Below are 19,259 nucleotides of genomic sequence, written 5' to 3'. Positions count from 1 at the left end.
AGATTCTTTTTTTTTCTTTAAAATTTTTTTTATTTATTTGAGAGGGGGAGAGAGATAGTCTTCCATACACTGGTTGACTCCCCAAGTGGCTGAGTCTCCCAAGAACTTGGGCCATCTTCTGCTGCTTTCCCAGACCATAGCAGAGAGCTGGATCAGAATTGGAACAGCCAGGACTCGAACCAATGTCTGTATGGGATGCTGGCACTGCAGGCAGCGGCTTTACCTGCTATGCCACACTGCCAGCTCCTATGCCAGATTCTTTTCCAAAAAAACTTATTTTATTTGAAAGGCAGAGTTAAGAGAGGGAGAGACAGAGAGGGATCATCCATCCGCCGGTTCATTCCCCAAATGGCCGCAAAGGCTGAGGTTGGGCCAGGGCCAGGGCCAGGCAGGAGCCAGGAGCCGGGAGCTTCTGGCTTCCCAACGTGGGAGCAGAATCCCAAGCACATGGGCCACCTTCCACTGCTTTTCCCAGGGAAAACCTTTTAGTAGGGAGCTGGCTTGGAAGTGGAGCAGCTGGGACTCAAGCTGAAGCAGATATGGGATGCCACAAGGTTGAGCCCCTTTTTCCAGAGAGGAGGAGAGCCAGAGATCTTCCATCCGCTGGTTCATTTCACAGATGTTAGTGAGGACTGAAGCCAGGAGCCTGGAACTCCATCTGGGTCTCCCATGCGTATGGCAATGCCCCAAGCACTGGGCCATCTTCTGTTGCAGTTGCAGGAAGCTGGATTGGAAGTGGAGTCAGAGCTCATTTGGGATGGCAGTAAGTGTGCCACAGGCCCCTTTCTAACAAACGCTGTCTTGGGCCTGCATGGGATGACATCAGAGAACAAAACAGATCGACGTTCTTGTCCCTATGGAGCTTGCATTTCGCTGAGATGCAGATGGAGGCAGATATTAGATGCTAAACAACAGATACGATAAATAATTGTGGGGGGCATAGCAGGTAAAGCTGCCACCGGCAGTGTCGGCTTCCTATGTGGGCGCTGGTTTGAGTCCCGGCTGCTCCAGTTCTGATCCAGCTCTCTGCTGTGACCTGGGAAAGCAGTAGAAGATGACCCAAGTCCTTGGGCCCCTGCACGCACATAGGAGACCCGAATGAAGCTTCTGGCTTCAGGCTTGGCCACTGTGGCCATTTGGAGAGTGAATCAATAGATGGAAGATTCTCTCTCTCTTCCTTATCAAATAAATGTTTAAAAAATAAACAGCAACAACAGGGAAGACTATGGAAGCAGCAATTTTCTTGGTTGGTGCTCCTACCAGTGGCTCAACCTGGAAACAGGAAGAAAACTAATCCTCTTCTCCCAGGCTCCCACATCTAGTCTCCAGATCTACCGACTTGCGTCTACTTCCTGAACTTCTCTCCATGCTGCAAAGATGTGCCCTTGGCCCGAGGTTGTTGCAGCAGTCTGTAAGTGATTGGACCATAGCCTCCCATTGGGAAAACTTTTGTGGTGGTTCTCTAGTGCTCATCAAAGGAAGCTCCCGTTCCTCCGCAGATCTTTACAGTTGCTTCCCCAAATGGCCACTTCCTCCCTGGCTTCCTCTCCCGCCACCTCGCCTCCTGCACCTAACGCCCCAGCAGCACCAGACTGCTGAGGATTCCTGGACACATCTTTGAGCTGCACTGTCTCCTGCCTTATCGGCCAGGTGTTCCAAACGTCTCAGGCGCCGTCTCTTCCATGTGATATCTCACAACCACGGCCTTCTTTCCTAGGTGCCGCCTCTTTACCTGGAGCAGTGGTTCTCAAATATTTTCATCTTAGATCTCCTTATTAAGTTATTGAGAATCTCAAAGAATTGTTGGTTATATAGGTTATGTCTATAGACATTTGTCAGATTCAAAATTAAATTTGAGAAATGTTTAAATAGTTACTAATGTGAGACAACAGTAATACTGCCATTATCGGTTAAAACAAAATTTTAGTGGGAAAAAAAAAAAACTTTTTCCAAACAAAAACAGTTGAATGCCAGGTGTTTGCACAACGGCTGTGATGCCACGTGGGACACCCCATCTCAGAGTGCCTGGGTTCTAATCCGGGCTCCACTTCCGAATCTAGCTTCCTGCTAATGGGCACTGCAGGAGGCAGTAGATAATGGCTCAAGCACTTGGGTCCTGCCACTCACATGGGAGGCCAGGGTTGAGTTCCCAGCTCCTGGCTTCCCCTGGCTGTCATGGGCACCTGAATCAGCAGATGGAAGACCTGTCTCTGGCTGTCTTTAAAAAAAAAAAAAAAAAAAAGATTTAAAAGTGAATGGATGTCGGAGGAGAGAGGCAGCTTTTGGCACAGCAGGTTAAGATGCCTTTGCAAGGTTGGGATTCCATATTGGAGTGGCACTCAGATTCCCAGCTGCTCCGCTTCTGATCCAGCTCCTTGCTAATGTGCCTGGAAAGGCAGGCGTAAGATGGAGTTCCTGGCTCTTGGCTTCAGCCTGGACCAGGCTTGGATGTTGCAGCCACTGGGGAGTGAATCAGCAGATGGAAGATCTGTCTTCTTTGTTGCTCTGCTTTTTGAATAATTATTTTTAAAGCTAACATTTAAAAAGTAACTGTGGCTTTGTTTTACATCTTTTTGGACATTCCTGTGAAATCTGGCATAATAACGAGAGCGAGCTGGTTTTGGGAGTTTCCTCCATCTTACCTGTAGAACAATGTCTGAGACTTGGCAGCAGAAAGGATTTCTTTCATACACTCTCAACTCAATACTAATCCAAATGGCGTTCCCAGTGTTTTAGGGACTACTATTGTAACTTCCTGGGTTTCTTTTGTGAGTTGAGAGTCCCTGAAGATGCAGAAGCATCCTTGATCCTTTCTACCTACTATTTTAATTTTAAAAGTGAGTATACAAGGGGGCACCCGGATTTGAACCAGGGACCTCTTGATCTGCAGTCAAATGCTCTACCCCTGAGCTATACCCCCTCTGCTGGGAGAAAGGGAGATTACAGCTTAAATGCCGACCTACTCACTATCCATTGTGTCCAGTGATTAACAATAGTTTGGTATCCATGATAAAAGGCTTCAAATTTTCTGTAGTAATACTGACAAACCAAAGATTATAGAATCAATCTAGACCAAAACGTTGGGAGAGGAGGGAGAAGTCCACTCTGACCCAGGCTTAACAATCCCGTGGGTCCCCTTTCCATCTCCCCTGCCTGCAATCTGAACTGCACGGAATCCATAGCCTGCTGCTTTGTGCGCAAGACTGCTATCCCTGTCTCCCTGGGTGATCCGGGCCAAAAGAGTCCCCATCATCTCCGTTCTCTCCTTTGTCCTCATCACTTTCTCTCTCCAGCTCTTTCAGTTGTCAGCAGGTTTCCCTAGGACAGGGAAAACCCTTCTTTTGGCTGTGATCACCTACCCAGTTCTTGTTTTTATAGAAAATCTGAGTTCATTTAATCAACAATCTGTCTGAGCACCTCTGAGACTCTGCATTTCGTTCCTCGACTGCCAGTTATTTTTCCCTTTGGAATATGTATCTTATTTCTCCAACCAGACCGTAAGTTCCCTGAGGGCAGGGGTCATGTTACATTACTTTCTATATTCCCTAAAATACTTGCCAGCCATGCTGCAGCCTAAGTCAGTGCAACGGTGGGATTCCTCCCAGGCTGCACACAGGCAGCTGAATGCTGTTGGAGAAAGATGCGCCCGTTTGTGGCACTCCACCAGGCGCAGGCGGGTTTCTGCCTTGGATTCCTACACCCCTGCCCATTTTCTCCCTCTCCAAAGTGACTCTCACACATTTCTCCTGTCTCAGTTCTTCCCCATTTTATCTCGCCTCCTCACTCTCCCAACTCAAGTGCTTGCTTCTTCTTTTTTTGGAGAAAACAGAATCACTCCATTACAGTGTGGTGTTCACAAATGGTTAACGATCCGCTTTGGGGGAGGTGGGTTTTTTTTTTTTTTTTTTTTTTGATACCATTTGCCAACTTCCATAGTGCAAATACACCCACCTGCTCCCTGTGAAACACCAAAGTGAAGTCAACTGGCTGAAACATATCCTTGAAATGGAATCATTGGTTCTCGCAAGCCAGTTTGAGCCAAGTCCAGCACACTTTTGAGCTCCCCAGATTATATTTGCAGGCTGGACCCATCCTCTGAACTCTGGAATTAACTGGATCTCCACCTGCACCCTCAACATCTCCTCCTAATGGCCTATTGGGCACCTCACACTCAACGCGGTGGCCTTGGTACTAGGACATAAAGTCCACAAGCACAGGAGGCTACACTCTATAATTTTCTGTGTAGGAGTTTTAAAAAAAAACTTTTTTAAAAATAAACTTCCCCTTTGTGTGTGTGTGTGTGTGAAATAACTGCACCACCATAAAGATGGTAGGAAAATAAGGATAGTCATTCTTGGTTCTTCTCTTTCTGGTTTCTTCCCCAAACCATCCAACCAACAGCACGTGCTGTGGCTGCCCAGCCATGGTCAGGCTAGACGCCGCAGCCCCAGGGGTGGCGTGATAGCGAGCTTCCAGATTAGGCCACCTCCCAAGTCCCTTGTGAATTCACGTGGGAGTCCCTGCCCTTACAAGAGGAAATGGACTTTGCAGATGTGATTAGGTTAAAGATCTTGAGATGGGGAGATTATCCCAGATTATCCAGGTGAGCTCAGTGCGATTACAGGGGTCCTTGGAAGAGGGAAGCAGAAAGAGCAGAGGCATAGAATATGATGGGGTGGAAGCAGAGGTCAGGAGAGAGGCTGTGCCACTGGCATTGAAGGTTGAAGAACGGGTTTTGAGCGGAAGAATGCAGCAGCCATCAGATAGTGAAAGACTCACGTGAGAGGACTCTCCCCTAAGGCCCCTAGAGGGATTGCCGGCATGCCATCACCTGTTCTCAGTCCAGTGAAATTGATTTTACAATTCTCACCTCCAGAATCGTACAACAATCTGTTTTAAGCAAATGAATTATAATAACTTGTTAAGGCAGCAATAAGACACTACTACACCACTGTAGTCTAAGACATCACCATCACCTCTCACCCACACAATTGCAAGAGCTTTCTAACTGGTCCCTCTGTATTTACCTTGCTGGGCTTTTTTTTTTTTTTTTTTTTTTTTTTAAGCTTTTGTTTGAAGTGGGGGGAGGGAGAGAGGGAGAGTATCTTCCAGCTGCTGGTTCACTCCCCAAATACCTGTAACATGCTGGGCCAGGATGAAGCTAGGAACCAGGAACTCCATCTTGGTCTCCCACAGAGTGACAGGAACCCAAGCACCTGAGCCATCATCTGCTGCCTCCTGGGGTAGCATCAGTAGGAAGCTGGATCACAAGCGGAGTAGCACTCTGCTATGGGATGCAGGTGTCCCAAGCAGCCGTTTAACCCACTGCACCACAAACGTCCCCTGTGCCCCTTTGCTTATCTTTTGGATATAATGAGAACACTTAATATGAGCTTCTCCTCCCCACAGTCCCCAGTAGCCTACTCGTTCTACTCCGTGTTTCTGAGGGTGTGACTATTTTAGATAGCTCACAGGAGTGTATGTGGAATGATGCATATTTGGCCTTCTGTGACTGGCTTATTTCACTTAGCATTACGTCTTTAAGGTCCACCCAGGCTTTTGCATATTACAGGCGTTCTTCCTTTTTAAGGATGAATGGGATGGATATATATTCTCCGACTGCACTCTTGACTTCCTATAGATCTCTGCCACAGCAGACCGGGTGATGATTTCAGATCCCCCTGCTTGTAACTATCCAGGGGCGACTTCTTCTTTCTTCTTTCTTCTTTCTTCTTTCTTCTTTCTTCTTTCTTCTTTCTCCTTTCTCCTTTCTCCTTTCTCCTTTCTTCTTTCTTCTTCTTTTTTTTTTCTTTTTTTAATAAAATCCAGGCTCTGCACCTTGGCCACCAAACCCTGCCTACTTCTTTAGCTCTGTTGAGTAGTTCTGGTTCTGGCCCTCCTTCCTCCACCTACCCTGGCCATAAACTCTTTGCCAAAGCCACTTCTTCCACCTGGAGACCCCTGCCTCCTTTATGTCCTTCAAGTCTTCACTGGCTAGTATGAAATTTCCCCTAGTATTTCCCTAACGCATCTTATTTTTAATTGGAATGATTTCCCTCATCACTCCTGGACATTCATTTGTGTGCTGTTTTCCTAGTCTGTTCCCGGGAGAGGGGGGTCACCCACCCCAGCACCAACTGGGGGGCCTCTCACGGGAGGTGTCTCTTTAGCTGTTGTCTTGTGCTGGGAGTCACTTGAGGGAAAGATTCCCTATCCAGGTTTGCAAGAGGTTATGTTCTTGTTTGTTAGAAGAGAAATGAATACCTGAATTCGCATGTTTTAAGATTGCTGCTATGTTTTTAGTTGGTCTTTTAATTCATGCCTCCTTGGTGGTAAAGTCCAGTATCACCCAGTAAAAATATTTTTTGGACAATTTTTTAGTGTGAAAAATTTCCAACCCGTAGGAAAAGCATTTACCCAGGCATAACCAGCAGAGGGGGTATAGCTCAGTGGTAGAGCATTTGACTGCAGATCAAGAGGTCCCCGGTTCAAATCCGGGTGCCCCCTTCCTGTCCTCTTTATGCTTTTCAGAGAAAGCTGATAGCCCAGAATAACTTCAATAGTAAATTGTAAACCCCAAGACACCCCCCAAAATGTCCCTTATAATTTCCTCCTTGGCTGCTCTGGCTCATGTATTCCCCTCCAAACAGACACAGAACTCCTCCTGTATCCAAGACTGTTGGGGACCCACTGGCTCAATATTAATTCTACTTTGGCTTTGGGCAGAAAAGGCTGAGCAAGGTTTGAGGTTTTTTTTTTTTTTTTTTTTTTTTTTTTTTTTTTTTTAACCTACTTCATACCTCGACTTGAAAGACTAGGGGATTGTTTGGGAGGGTTATATAGGGAGAAGTTTAACAGGCAGAGAGATCAAGGCTAAAAGGCTTAGTTCAAGGGCAGGGCTTTGGTGGTAAGCTCCAGGCTTGGTGTCCAGGAAGGAGAGAAAAGTTGGTTATTTGTGGAATCTGGTCTTTTCATGGCAGCTCTGCAGCATCTCCCTGTCCAGCCCCCAGATGGGGAAAAATGAGCTGCAGTATTCCCAGGAGGGAAATGACACAATCAGATTCCGGGTTTAAAATATCGCAGCTGCCCCCTGACCCGAGCAGAATGTCTCTCCCTTTTGCCTTCATTTTTCCTTTTTTTGGGCAAAGCCCAGAGGACGGGGATGCCTTTGCTTCTTCCTTCACACTGGCTTCCTCAGGCCCAGCGACTGACTGTCAGCCACGCAGCCAGCCGATTTTTGTCCCCTTTAGGTTATGAAATTTGAAGTCCTTTGATTATTAGTCCAGTAATTCTCAATATGTGTTTGTGTGGGGGGACTTGTTAGAAATGCAACTTCTCGCCCTCCTGCAGGCCTGCAGAACCGGAAGCTGGGGGTGTTTGATTTAACCCGCCGTTGTGATGCACCCCGAAGTCTGAGAACCATTGCATTCGCGTATAGTAGGGCATGATTCTGTTTCTGCACATTGAGAGGAGCGCAAGGGTGTGCCCTGGCTATGTCACCCTTCTCTGCCCGCTTTCACTCCGCCGGTGTCAGGAGCGAGAGCGCGCCCGCGTCCCTGGCAATATAGAAAGTTGAAGTTGGAGGTTTGTGTCTGCGGGTTTCCTTCTCTGGATCCGCCACCCCCATCGGAGGCCGACGCCGGCTCGCAGCCATCATCCTGTCCCCAGATCCGGCACCTCGAACTGGCTGGCACGTCGGAGGCTGGCGGCCGCAGAGACCGCGACACCGCGGGCGCCAGCAGTGGGGACGCCGCAGCTTTTGTACGTGGTTGTGCGAGCACCCACCTCTCCCCCTGCCCTGCACACAAAGCAAAACCGAAAGCTCCAAGCGTGGGTTGGAAAGGAGGAAGGGGCCTTTTCTCCGTTTTGCTTCCTTTTAACACAGGATCCAACACGGTAATAATGTGTCAAGAATGAAAAATGGACCAAACCCTAGCTGGGGATGGAAAAGCCGCCGAGGGGGCACCCGGATTTGAACCAGGGACCTCTTGATCTGCAGTCAAATGCTCTACCACTGAGCTATACCCCCGCGCCGACCCTAACCCTGGAGGCGGCTCTTTTGGGTGCTGGGAGACCTCTGTAGCTGTTATACTTGGCCGAGTAGGGAATGAAGGCAGAAGCTGCCTGTATCCCTGGAACCCTGGGGAAGGAAGACCTGCCCGGCTCCGAGGCGCTGAGTCCGGAGGTGGGCCGGGTCCACCCGGCAAACGTGGGGGAGGATGTGGGCGGGAAGGGTGCCCCCTGGAGGGCGGGCTGGGGGCTCCCGTTCGGCCCCCAGCTTTGCGCCTGGCACGGACCGGGAGAAAAAGTGCCTGAAACAGGCAGATCTGCTCGGGCGTCCAGAAGGGCTCCAACCCCACCCTCGACGGGTGCGAGGGGTTTGCCCGCCTCCCGCAGCCCGGTTCCTCGGGAGGAGCCCCCTGCCCGGCCCGGCGCCACCCTCTGCGCTCGAAGGGCTCCCGGTGAGAGACAAGGTCCGCGGGGACACCGCGGGGCGCGGGCACCCCCGGCCCCCCAGCCCTACCCGGAACCACCCCCGCGCGGCCCCACGTTGCCCCACGTCGCCCGCGGAGCGCGCCTGGCCGCGCGCGCCCCTGCCCGCGCCCGCGGCGCGTCCCCGCCCCGGCGCGGCCCCTCCTCCCCGCTGTGTTTATTAGGGGAAGGAGGGCGGAGGCGGAGGCCAGTTCCCCGGCTCCAGCCGCCGCCGCCGCCGCGCCCGTGCAGTGGCAGCCGCGGCCGCCTCCTGCCTGCTCGCCGGGGGAAAGAGGACGCGCGCGAGTCTGGGCGTCCCCGCCCCGCCTGTGTCGGAGCCATGAACCCCAACTGCGCCCGGTGCGGCAAGATCGTGTACCCTACGGAGAAGGTGAACTGTCTGGATAAGGTGAGCCCGGGTCCGCGAGCTGGGCTGCGGGGTCGGGGGCGCAGAGAGGGGCCGGGTCTTCGCCGCCTCATCCCCGCGGTCTCAGGGCAGGGCAGCGAGGGCAGGCAGTGTCCTCGGGTGTGCGGACGACCCCACTCTGCAAACCAGGGGATCCACGCGTGGCGGGCTACTGGCAAAGGGTGGGCTCTGCGTGCCGGGCTCGGGCGGACGCTGAGAAGCGGGGACACCAGGCCCTGGGGTGCGCGTTGGGGGCAAGATGCGGGGTGCAGCCCCGCCCCCTAGGGCCAAAGGAGTGCGAGGAGACGGCCGCTCCCTCTCCCCGCCGAGCCGAGCGCCAAGTAGGCGGAAGCGCGGGCGCGGGGGAGGGGGCGGGGCAGAGCCCGGGGGCCCCGCGGAGCCCGCTGCTCGCTCCGGCCGCCGCCGCCTGCGGGGCTTCCTGGCCGGGAGCCTGGGGGTGGGGGCGGGGGCCAACGGCAGGCGTCTGGTGGAGGAGGCTCCACGTAAGGACCGAGCCGCACTGCAGCCCCCCCCTTCAACCCCCCCCACTGCACCCCCTTAGTGGTTCAGCGGTTCGGGGACCAGCAGACGTCCTCCCCGGCTTCCCAACCCCCACCTCAAATTCAAAGGCAACTCCCCGGGCTAGGCGGCCCAGCCGGAGCCGGGCGGCGTCTGGGGCCGGGGCCCGGGCCGGGTGGGCGGGGGTGGGGTGGGGGGTTGCTTCGCAGAGATCCGAAATTGTGCTGGGCCTGGAGACCGGCTTGCAGAACAAAGAGCGAACTTTTCAAAGCGGATTTCTCCATCGGAGGGTGGGGTTGGCTGAGTTCTGGGGAAGCCGAGGAAAGGGAGAGGTGTTTGGGGGAGGGGAGGGTGGCCTTTTAGAATTCACTGTCCCCTAGGGACCCTTACACGCCCACCCGCCCGTGCTGGACCGTTCATCTGGTTGCCATTATACTTGGAGGGCGGCATAGAGCAGAACTGGGTGTTTCCAGCACAGTTTGGGGGTGAGATCCGGTGCTCTGGTAACCTCCCTGAGGCAGACGTGGTCTGCATCCCCTCCCCAGTCTGGAGGGGAGGCCTCTGGGCTCGTCTCCCCCTCCTCCTCCTGCCTTGCACCCACTACCCAAAGCCGGCCTCGGGTCCAGACATTTTATCCTCTTGGTCTAGCTGGCAGGGGTGGGGCCTTCGGATGGAAGGTGTGTGTGTGTGTGTGTGTGTGTGTGTGCAGAGGCCCCCAGGCAAGTTTGTTGCCCACTGAGAGCCAGGCTTTGCTTGGGAAATGATAGTTCCTGGGATACTTGGTGTCCCAGCTCCCCTCCCCCCTTGGGGGTGTCGCTTTCCCCAGGGACTTTTGGCCTCTGAGTCAGGGTGAGGAAGGAGGTGGAGGTTCTGAAACACAGTTGAACTTGCCCCTGCGGGGAGTGGGCATAGGGGTCCTGCTGTTTGTCCTTCTGGGGCTGGGCTGGGCAGGAGGAGATGAGGTGACTGCCCTGGGCATAGGTGAGGTGCTGATCATGCCAGCTTCTAGAGGCCAAGACCTGAGCGTGGAGCCCCCAGAGGAAGGCGCAGTCTCCCCGTAAGGACTCCTCTGCCTGCGCACACTGGGTTTTCGGCTTTCCCTGGTGGCAGGAGTTTGGCCTCTGCATCCTGAGTTTCCCATGCTTCACTTCCCCTCGGTCATGAACTGGGAAGAGGCAGTGGGTTCTTTGGCCGGTGTAAGTCCGAAGCAAGAGATAGTGCAGGGATCGCTTAGCTCTTGGGCTTGGGAGACCTGGTCCTGGTTCCAGGCCTGCTCCCATCAGCTCGATGAAGGGCTTGCCCCTCAGTAGTCACCATCTGGCAGATGGGTGCGGTGATGGCATTTCTTTGGGGTGGAAGGAGCAGTGCATTAAAGTGCCTACCGGAGTGTCTGGAAGAGGTGTGGTCTTGACTGTGCCCCGCCTACTTTTCCCCTATGCTGTCTCCAGCCCACACCAACTTCCCCTATAATAGGGAGGAGACCTTGGGTGAATTCTGTATCCTGGGGGAAGGGGGTGGGGGCCTGCAAGGTGCCCTCCCTGTTCTCTCTCTTCCTGTCTGGAAGATGGTGTTTGTTGGGGGGGAGGGGGCGGTGCCCTGCTCAGGGGGAGCTGGAGATTCTTCCATGCAGGAAGTGGCCTGGAGAGGCTTCACCTCCCTTCACTGAGCAGGTGACCGGAATATCCAGGTGTCACACCTTTGCCTCCCAACCCCATCCGGGTAATAAGGATAGGAACCCGGAATGTGGAGCCAGTGCCCGGAGGATGCTGGACTGGCACCTGGGACCGGGCAAATGCCGACCAGCTTCCCAAGGCTTCCCTTGTACAACAAAAGTCAAAGCAGACTCACGGGTTAGCCACAGTGTGGCCAGAGCACAGGCTGTGTCCATGGTACTAAGCCTTTTTCCCTCCCTGAGCCTTATCTCCCAGAGGCATAGGTGGGTAAAAGCTATGCCAGCCCTGCAGGCACCCTGCCCCCAGCCCCCAGCCCCCAGGCTCAGCGTGCCCTGCACTCTGTGTGTTGCTGCTGAGGGTATTTGAGGAAGGAGGTCGAGGTTTGCCTTTCCAGAGGACTTCTGGGAATAGAGCCGGAGTGGGGGTGGGGGGTGCGAATCGGGGTGACCTCATTCGCTCATTCATTCAACAAATATTTGTTGAGCACCTACTTCATATCTGGGGACTGGCCTTGTGACGATTGGCCACATCGGTCCCCCTTGGCTCGCTTCCCGGGCTTCGGAAAGCAGGTGGAGACGGAGGGTTGGTCTGCTGCCACTTCCCCTGGAATCCCCCATCAGGAGGGCCTCTGGGTCCTTCTCCCTTCCAAGGAGCAAAGCCCCTGCCCTGTTGCTGCCGGTTCCTAGCTGCAGGTTTGAGTGCCGCGCGGTCAGCGTGTGCCTTCCATTCACAATCAGGGTGCCAGGCATGGGTTTCCCAGCAGCCTCAGCGGCAGGTGGGATGGAACCTGTGAGCGAATATCCCTGTTCACAGAGGTCGGAGAGATGGCAGGGCGTGTTCTCCCTCAGCTGGAATTTGCGTCCAAAGTTCTTTCTGCTCAGCTCTTCTGCTGCTGTGTTTTGCAAAAAAAAAAAAAAAAAAAAAAAAAAAAAAAAGACTTTGATTTATCCTGTTTTATTAGTGCCAGAGTGGGGGCCCAACCCCTTTGGGACCCTGTCTGGAGGAATGCCCCAGGCTCTGGCATCTTGGAGGGTAGGGAAGCTAGAGCCCTGGAAATACTACTGGCACTAAGCCAATGTGACCCAGGAGGCCCACACAGCTAGGCTGGTGGACCTGCCAGGGTGGGGCCGGGGGTGGCAGGGGAACTATGACCCCAGGCAGCAGGAAGGGAAGGGAAGGTCTCGTACTCCAGCTCTGAGTCATAGCCGCCCCAGGCAACCCACGTGCAGAGGGCAAGGTGCCAGGCATAGGTGACCCAACGCTTACCATATCCCCCCACCCCCGCCCAGATTCAGAGCCCACGAGGAACGGGAGCTGGCCCAAGCCCAAGCCAGCAGAGGGGCATCCTTGCAGGGCTTCTGCCCCTACCAGCCTGCGTTGGCCTTACTCTCAAGTGGGTCTCAGCAGGTTTGGGGAGCCCTGCAGCCGGGGTTCTGGCTGGTTTCTGTGAGCGGGGGAAGCCCTGGGTGCTCCGGCAGCCACAGGAGGGAGGGGTTAGAGTTGTGAGCCGCAGGTGCCTTGGCCTGAGGCCTGGGAGTGCCTGCTGGAATCTCCCTGGCCTCCGTGGTCACTGGGGGGCTGTCGCCACCTCTTCCCAGACGTGGCTGAGACAGGACAGGGCTCCTTTCATCCTGGGGTCCTGGTGTACTGCCCAGGCTTGGCTCGCAGGGGTTGTTGATTTCTGCCTCCCCAGAGAGGACGCGCTGGCGCTGGCCGCAGCTGCTGGATTCTCCTGACCCTCTGGGCCCCCTGGAGAGAGGGGAGGAGAGTGACACGGTGCTGGGTGTTATTCTAGGTGCTGCCCTTGCTGCCCTGCCCTGCCCCTCCCCAGCCGGTGGTTCAAGTTCTACTTTACAGATGTGGACATGGAGGTCATCAGTTACTTCTTGTTTCCACTTCGCTGCCCCTGAGCCTCCCGGGAGGGAAGAGTGACTGTGCTTCCTGGCTGAGAGCACGGGGTCCCTGGGGCTGGGTTGGGAAGAGCTCCTGACGGAAGTAGGCTCCAGCCACTGGAAGAGGTCTCCGTTCCTCCAGTGGCAGCCCGGGGGGTTCTTGTGGAACCCCTGGACCGGGTGTTAGTCCTGCACCCCAAGCCTGGTCGGGGCACTTGGTGCCCCTTGTCCACAGGCCTCGGCTGCAAGCTGGGGAAAGGGTGACTGTGTCTCTCCTCCCATCTCCCCCCCCAGCGGATCAGGAGGCAGCCTCAGAGGGCCCTGGGCCTGGGACGCCGTGCGTCGTGTGTGCACACGTCGTGCGTGAGTGTGTGTGTGAGAAAGTGGGTCACGGTCTGGATTCCGGGGAATGTTTTTCCTGGCAGGCCCCTGTGGGCTGGGGGGAGGTGGGGGCCCAGGCAGGGGCCTGTGCAGCTGAGCAGGCAGAGGCCCGCAGACTGGGTGGTGACACGGCTGGGGCGCTCTGCCAGAGCCTCCCCGCCACCGGCGGAGGGAGTCAGCTGTCACTTGGGGGGCCTTAGGAAGCGCCCTGTTTGAGCTGTATGTGTTGGGGTTATGCCCTTGGAGGGTCGTGGCGGCTGCTTTGTGAAGAGAGAGGGGCTGGGACTCTGGGGTGGGCCCAGGTTGGGGGGGGCAGGACTAACAGCTGGCCTTCCCCGCTCCTGGGGGTGGCGGTGGTTCTCATCAGTTTGTTTAATATTCCACCATTTGGTGTTTCCTTTGGGTCTCCTGGCTGGGGAACAAACCCTATTCGAAGGCTGTGGCCCTGGTGGCATTTGGTTAAGGTGGGAGAGGTTGGATCCCAGCCTCTTGGGAAATAGCTCTTGGTTGAGGAAATGCATTTTGAAAAATGCCACTCTGGGGGAATTCCTTGACCAAATTAGCCAAGAACCTGACACCTCTGACAGCTTCCTGGGTCCTTGCCTGACCTCTGACCTCTTCCTTTGGGGGTCAGGGGTATCCCCCTAGACTGCTAGGAAGTGGAACCGTGACACCAGGAGGCCTGGGTTCCAGCAGCAGGGATCCTGGGTGGGGCTGACCCTGGGGCTTCCTCCTGGGCTGCCTGGGGCCGCTTTATACCTCACTGGCATGGACTTCTGATGGGGACACCATATGGTACAGCCTCTCCTGCCCTCATCACCTCTCCTCTGCCAGTTAGTTGGCAGCTGAGTTCCAGGTCCCTGGGCTTTGTGGAGTCTTAACCTGTCCCTTGTTCTCGCACACATGCCTGGGGCTGTGGTCTGGCACTGTGAAGCCACACCTGTACCCTGGCACACACAGCCCCCAGTGTGAGCTGCTGTTACTGGCTGGGGTCCACACCTGCCGTGCCTGGCACCTGCTAAGTGATTGCTGCTCCGTCGCTCCCCCACCCAGGAGGGATGGCTGGGAGACTGCATCCTGCAGACAAGGAGATGGGCTCTGAGGGCCAGGGCCTGCCCAAGGTCACACAGCCCACGGGGCTCCATTTCCCAGGCTTTGTTGCAAAGCTCTCAGAACCCTGGTGGGAGCCCAGGGGAGGGTGGAAAGGGTGTGTGTTGTGCTTTCCCAGCCTGGACCACCCACCCAACTCTGGTGGTTTGGGAGGTGGGGGCTCCCACGGAAAGAGGAGGCACATGGGCTGGAGCATCACCAGGGTGCCCTTGGGGGCTCCTGTGTTTGAGGGAGCTGGGACTGCCTGGGTTCTGGGCTTGTGTGCATGGGGGCTGGAGCCAAGCAGCACCCCCTTGGTGTTCACAGCTGCTGCTCAGCCACCCTGGGGCTGCTTTGCCTCTCCAGTCCTGGGGCCTGGGGCGTCGGAGGTGTTCAGGGAACTGACCCTCAGGGGGCAGCTGCCACCTCTGTGACTGGGCGCTCCCTGCCCGGCTCCTCTCCTCCTGACAGCTCTCATGCTGGGGTGGGAGGGGCCGGAACCTGTGACCTGAAATGCCCCCAGCTCACTTGGGCCTTGTGGTAGTCTCCTGCACCACAGCTGGGGACCTAAGGCTGCCCCCAGGGTGGAGGCCTCCTGAGCGAGCCTCCCTAGGGCCTGAGCCCCGCTCCCTGAAGTCCTGGTCTCTGACAGTGTCCTCCCTCTCTCTTGGTCCCCAGTTCTGGCATAAAGCATGCTTCCATTGCGAGACATGCAAGATGACTTTGAACATGAAGAACTACAAGGGCTATGAGAAGAAGCCCTACTGCAACGCGTGAGTGCTGCCCTGGGCGGGGGCTGGGTGGGCCCCTTCTGATAACCGCAAGGTGACCTTGCTCAGCACCTCTTCCCCTGACTCCCTACATATGAATCGCATTTTGTCGTCAAGGGCTGTTGTTAGCCCCATTTTCCAGATGAGGAAACTGAGGCTTGGGGGGAAGAGGGAGGACTTACATAAGGTCATGTGGCAGTAAAGCAAGTGTGTTCTCTTCCACTGCCCCCTCACCCAGTGAGGTCTACCAAGAATAAGCAACCAGCCTTGTCTCTGGGTCTAGAGTGGGGGCTGTTGTCCTCCCTCCTGGGCACCTCCTTGGCTTTGAGGGCCCCTTCTTCCTTGGCCCCTTTGAGAAAGCTCTGGAGCTCAGGGCCAGCATGAAGAGTCTGCTCTACCTATGCGCTGAGTGTAGTTAGCTTGGTTTGTGGACCTCCTGTGCTGGGACCTGCAGCCTGGCGGAAAGTGGGGGGCAGTGGGGTGGGGACCCCCTCCCAGAGAGACACGGCTCTCCCGTGCTGGGCGGTGCCAGACAGTACCACATCTTCCATCCTCAAGGTGACCTCACTGTAGCAAGTGTAATGTCAGTGTCAGGTCCAGGGCCCTGGGGCCCTCTCGGCCAGCCCCTGCTGCTTGGGGAGCTGCAGAAGGTCAGGTCACTTGCAAGCAGGTGGCAAGATTTGTGTTCCGTTGCATTGAGGTTCTGGCCTAAGCCTACTTTCTGTTTTTTGTTTTTCCAATCTCAGGCAAGAGGCTGTTTGCCAGCTAAAGCTTAGCCAGGAAGGGAAACTGGAAATTTGTCTAAAAGGGGTTGGCACTTGAACCCCTTGGGAGGGGCTGCCCCATCCCTTCGGAGCCAAGTCACTCATGCCCTCCTGCTGCTGCCGTGTGCCAACCTGTGCCAGGGGCTGGGAAAACAGGTTTCTAAGAAGCCGTGTGAATGGTGCCCGTGTCACTCCTGGAAGGACCGGGGCCCTGGGCAGGTTGCCTGGGGTTGGGGAAGGGTCACAGCTCTGTCCTGGCTCTTCCTCTCTGCCCCTGTGGTTAACAACCCCCATCTCTCCCCCTGGCTCACCCCGCCACCCCCCAAGGGAAATGGGACATTCTTGGAATTCTTAAGGGCTCACACAAGCCCTGATTCTCTGCCACTTCCTCCCTCTGTTGGGGAGTGGGGTGGGGTCCCAGGCGGGCGCCAGCACAGTTAACCCCTGGGCTGCTGGGTCACTTCAGGCTAGACTCTGGGGGTGGCAGGGGCACGATGCTCCTGAGAGTCCAGTAGTCTAGAATGAGTGAGCTTTCAGAGCTGGAGAAAGCTCCAAGGCTTGTCCTTGTTGTCAGTCTTCACAGCCTGGTGCCGAAGTGCCAGCTTCCCTTTCTTACCAGAACAAGTGAGGGTGGGGGGCTCCTGCTGGGGCTTGGGGCGTCCTGGCTGCTGCCTCGCACATGCAAAGGCTGAGGCGGCCCCCGACTCTGTCCTGAAGGTCAGCCACAAGCAGGCTTCCCCTCCAGCTTTCCAGCTCTGGCTCTGCCATTCCCAGCTGCCCTTTGGCCCAGTGGGGCTGTTCCCTGGGAGGGCCCTGGGTGAGGGGCAGACTTCAGCCATCTGAGATCTTGCCTCCTTTCGCTCTGCCTGTGGTTGCACCTTGCCCGGGGCCTGGTGCCGCCTCCGTGGGTGTCTGCTGAGCGGCTGGTGTGGGCCAGCAAGCCAGACCTGGGCATTCCAGGACGAGCCACATGTAGATGCCACCTGCGAGCAGTGCCTGCTGGACTCTGAACCACGGAGCGCCTGCTGTGTGCCTGGCACTGGGCAGTTGTTTGCTGCCATTCCTTTTTTTTTTTTTTTTTCTTTTAAGACTTATTTTATTTATTTGAAAGGCAGAGAGAAAGAGACAGAGATCTTTCATCTGCTGGTTCGCTCCCCAAATGGCCCAAAGGCTGGGCCAGGACGAAGCCAGAAGCCTGGAACTCCATCCAGGACTCCCATGTGGGTGCAGGGACCATCTTCCCCTGCTCTCCCAGACAGATTAGCAGGGAGCTGGATCGGAAGTGGAGCAGCTGGGACTAGAACTGAAATGGGATGCTGGCTGGAGCTGGGCCAATCTGAAGCCAGGAGACAGGAGCTTCTTTTGGGTCTCCCACATGGGTGCAGGGGCCCAAGGACTTGGATCATCTTCCACTGCTCTCCCAGGCCAGAGCAGAGAGCTGGAGCAGCTGGGACACAAACTGGCACCCACATGGGATGCCAGCGCTGCCCTCCTGTTTTCTTGCTACCTCTGGCACTATGCTTCGGTGGCATTCAGGCGCCTTAGCCCTGAGGCTCCCAGGATGTCACTTCCCCTGATTTCTGTCCTGGCTTCTGCCTCTGCAGCACCACCCACCCTGTGCCAGGCCAAGCCCTGGGCGGGGCTCTGCGGGGCAGGAGGTCTCCCCCAGCATTTTGCCAAGGACTTGGCCATGCAGGGGGGCCTCCATGGTCTCTGGCCCAAGCTAGGATCTTGCAGGGAGCAATCAAGAGAGAAGAAGGCTGTGTTACTTGAGATTTGAGATCTGGAAGCAGACTCTAAGCAATGCAAAGCCCTTGTGTGCTTCTCTCCTCGCATCAGGCTGGTGTGGGGGTGAGGCAGGGGCGGGAACATGGCCTAGAGCTCCCCACCGGCCTGTGTGCGTGGTGACCCTCACGGACGTGCAGTTGCACATGTGCCTGGTGCACGCCCAGCGCCTTGGGCGAGCCCGGCTGAATGAATGGGCTGCGCTCACTTCCCCTCTCAGGCAGCCACAGAGGCGTCGCTGTGGCAAGGTGGAGGCCACAGCCCTGCCTGTGCTGTGTCCAGCGGTGGGAGAGCCGCTAAGCGAATTCTTTCTTGAAGCTTCTGGATGGGTGGGGTGAGGCCGCTCTGTTGGTTGGAGAAGTTTATGCCCTGGATTGTTTGTGTTGTGTACAGAATTTTCCCACAGCCCTGGCCTGGTACAAACCTGCTTCTTTGTCTCCATGCAAATGGCCCAGGAGTTTGAGGTCAGGGCTGCGGAGAAGCTGCCTGCCCTCTCTGCTCCTGGGGGCCTGCAGAGGTGGGGGAGAGTTGTGGAGGGGGTTGACACCTTTTGGGGTGTCAAGTGGGGATCATTGACTTCAGATATTGGGGTTCACCTTGCAGTTTCCTTGGGCTGTGGTATAAGGGGCTGGGGAGGGTGGATGTGTCCCTCATTTGGAGAGCCAGGAACAGTGTCCCTGCCCCATCCCAGGCCTCAGCTGGGAGCTGTGCGGGGGGAGAGGCCTGGGGCCTCAGTGTCTGGATTCCAGCAGGCCGTGTCTCCTCTGAAGAATGACTTGGAGTCTGGGTTTTCCTGCTACCCCAGAGCTCTCTGCCTGTGTCGGATGAGGAAGAGGGGAGTCTGGACCAGGCCTCTCAGGAGCTGTATGGCCCCCGGAGTGGGAAGGTCAGGCTATGCGCTGGTGGGGGGGGGACGTAGCAAGCAGGCAACCAGAGTGGCCAAATGGAGTCCCCAGGCAGCACCCCCATGATACTCACCCCTAAACTCTTACACTCAGAGAGATCAGGGCCCAAGGAGCTTCAGGGCTCATTCTGCCTCCTAGTGAACCCCTTTTATGGATAAGGAAACCGAGGCCCAGTATTTCTGGGCTCAACTTGGCTGGTGCAGGCTTTTTTTTTTTTTTTTTTTTTTTTCATTTTTCGTTTTGTCTGCAACCGCTGGGGGCTGGTAAGTTCTTCCTTGTGTCTAGCCTCGATGGCCTGGACTGTTTCCTCTGGTCAGACAATGCCTGCTTGTTGCTTCCTTTCCCTGCCGCTGCAGCCCCTCAGGCCCTGGGACGGATGGAACTGGGTTAGCAGGGAGCTGGGCCTGCAGCCCGCGGGCGGCGTTCCCGGCAGGGCCCTCAGAGTCAGCGCTCTCCAGAGGCAGGATGTCAGGGCTGGGTTTTTTGTTTTTTCTTTTCATAAAACCAAAAGCTCCTTGTTGCTTTTGTTGCTGTATTTTTGTTCCTCCTTGAGCACAAAGCTGTGGTTTTTGAAGGGGCCCAGGCCTGGAAGGGGTGGGGCTC

The 19,259-nt window shown here is 55.8% G+C and overlaps 1 protein-coding gene and 3 non-coding genes across 5 annotated transcripts in view; 2 read left to right on the top strand and 2 right to left on the bottom strand.

Annotated features, from left to right (window-relative positions):
- Positions 1 to 2,848: 2,848 nt before the first annotated feature.
- TRNAC-GCA (transfer RNA cysteine (anticodon GCA)) lies at positions 2,849 to 2,920 on the bottom strand. Its single transcript has one exon. It is a non-coding gene; the product is annotated as a tRNA-Cys (tRNA).
- A 3,515-nt stretch (positions 2,921 to 6,435) lies between these two features.
- TRNAC-GCA (transfer RNA cysteine (anticodon GCA)) lies at positions 6,436 to 6,507 on the top strand. The gene has a single exon. It is a non-coding gene; the product is annotated as a tRNA-Cys (tRNA).
- A 1,450-nt stretch (positions 6,508 to 7,957) lies between these two features.
- Positions 7,958 to 8,029, bottom strand: TRNAC-GCA (transfer RNA cysteine (anticodon GCA)). The gene has a single exon. It is a non-coding gene; the product is annotated as a tRNA-Cys (tRNA).
- Positions 8,030 to 8,643: 614 nt separating this feature from the next.
- The window catches only part of LASP1 (LIM and SH3 protein 1), a 40,417-nt gene continuing 29,801 nt past the window's right edge, over positions 8,644 to 19,259 (top strand). Inside the window, exons 1-2 of one of the 2 annotated variants that reach the window (XM_008271102.4) lie at positions 8,644 to 8,881; positions 15,111 to 15,205. In XM_008271102.4, coding sequence (XP_008269324.1) covers positions 8,813 to 8,881; positions 15,111 to 15,205 — 164 coding nt within the window. In that variant the 5' untranslated portion in view covers positions 8,644 to 8,812. 2 annotated transcript variants of the gene reach the window in all.

The sequence above is a fragment of the Oryctolagus cuniculus genome, chromosome 17 (genome assembly GCF_964237555.1).
Source record: "Oryctolagus cuniculus chromosome 17, mOryCun1.1, whole genome shotgun sequence".
NCBI lineage: Eukaryota > Metazoa > Chordata > Mammalia > Lagomorpha > Leporidae > Oryctolagus > Oryctolagus cuniculus.
Note: the sequence above shows the minus strand (reverse complement) of the source record. Positions and strands in the feature narration are given on the sequence as shown.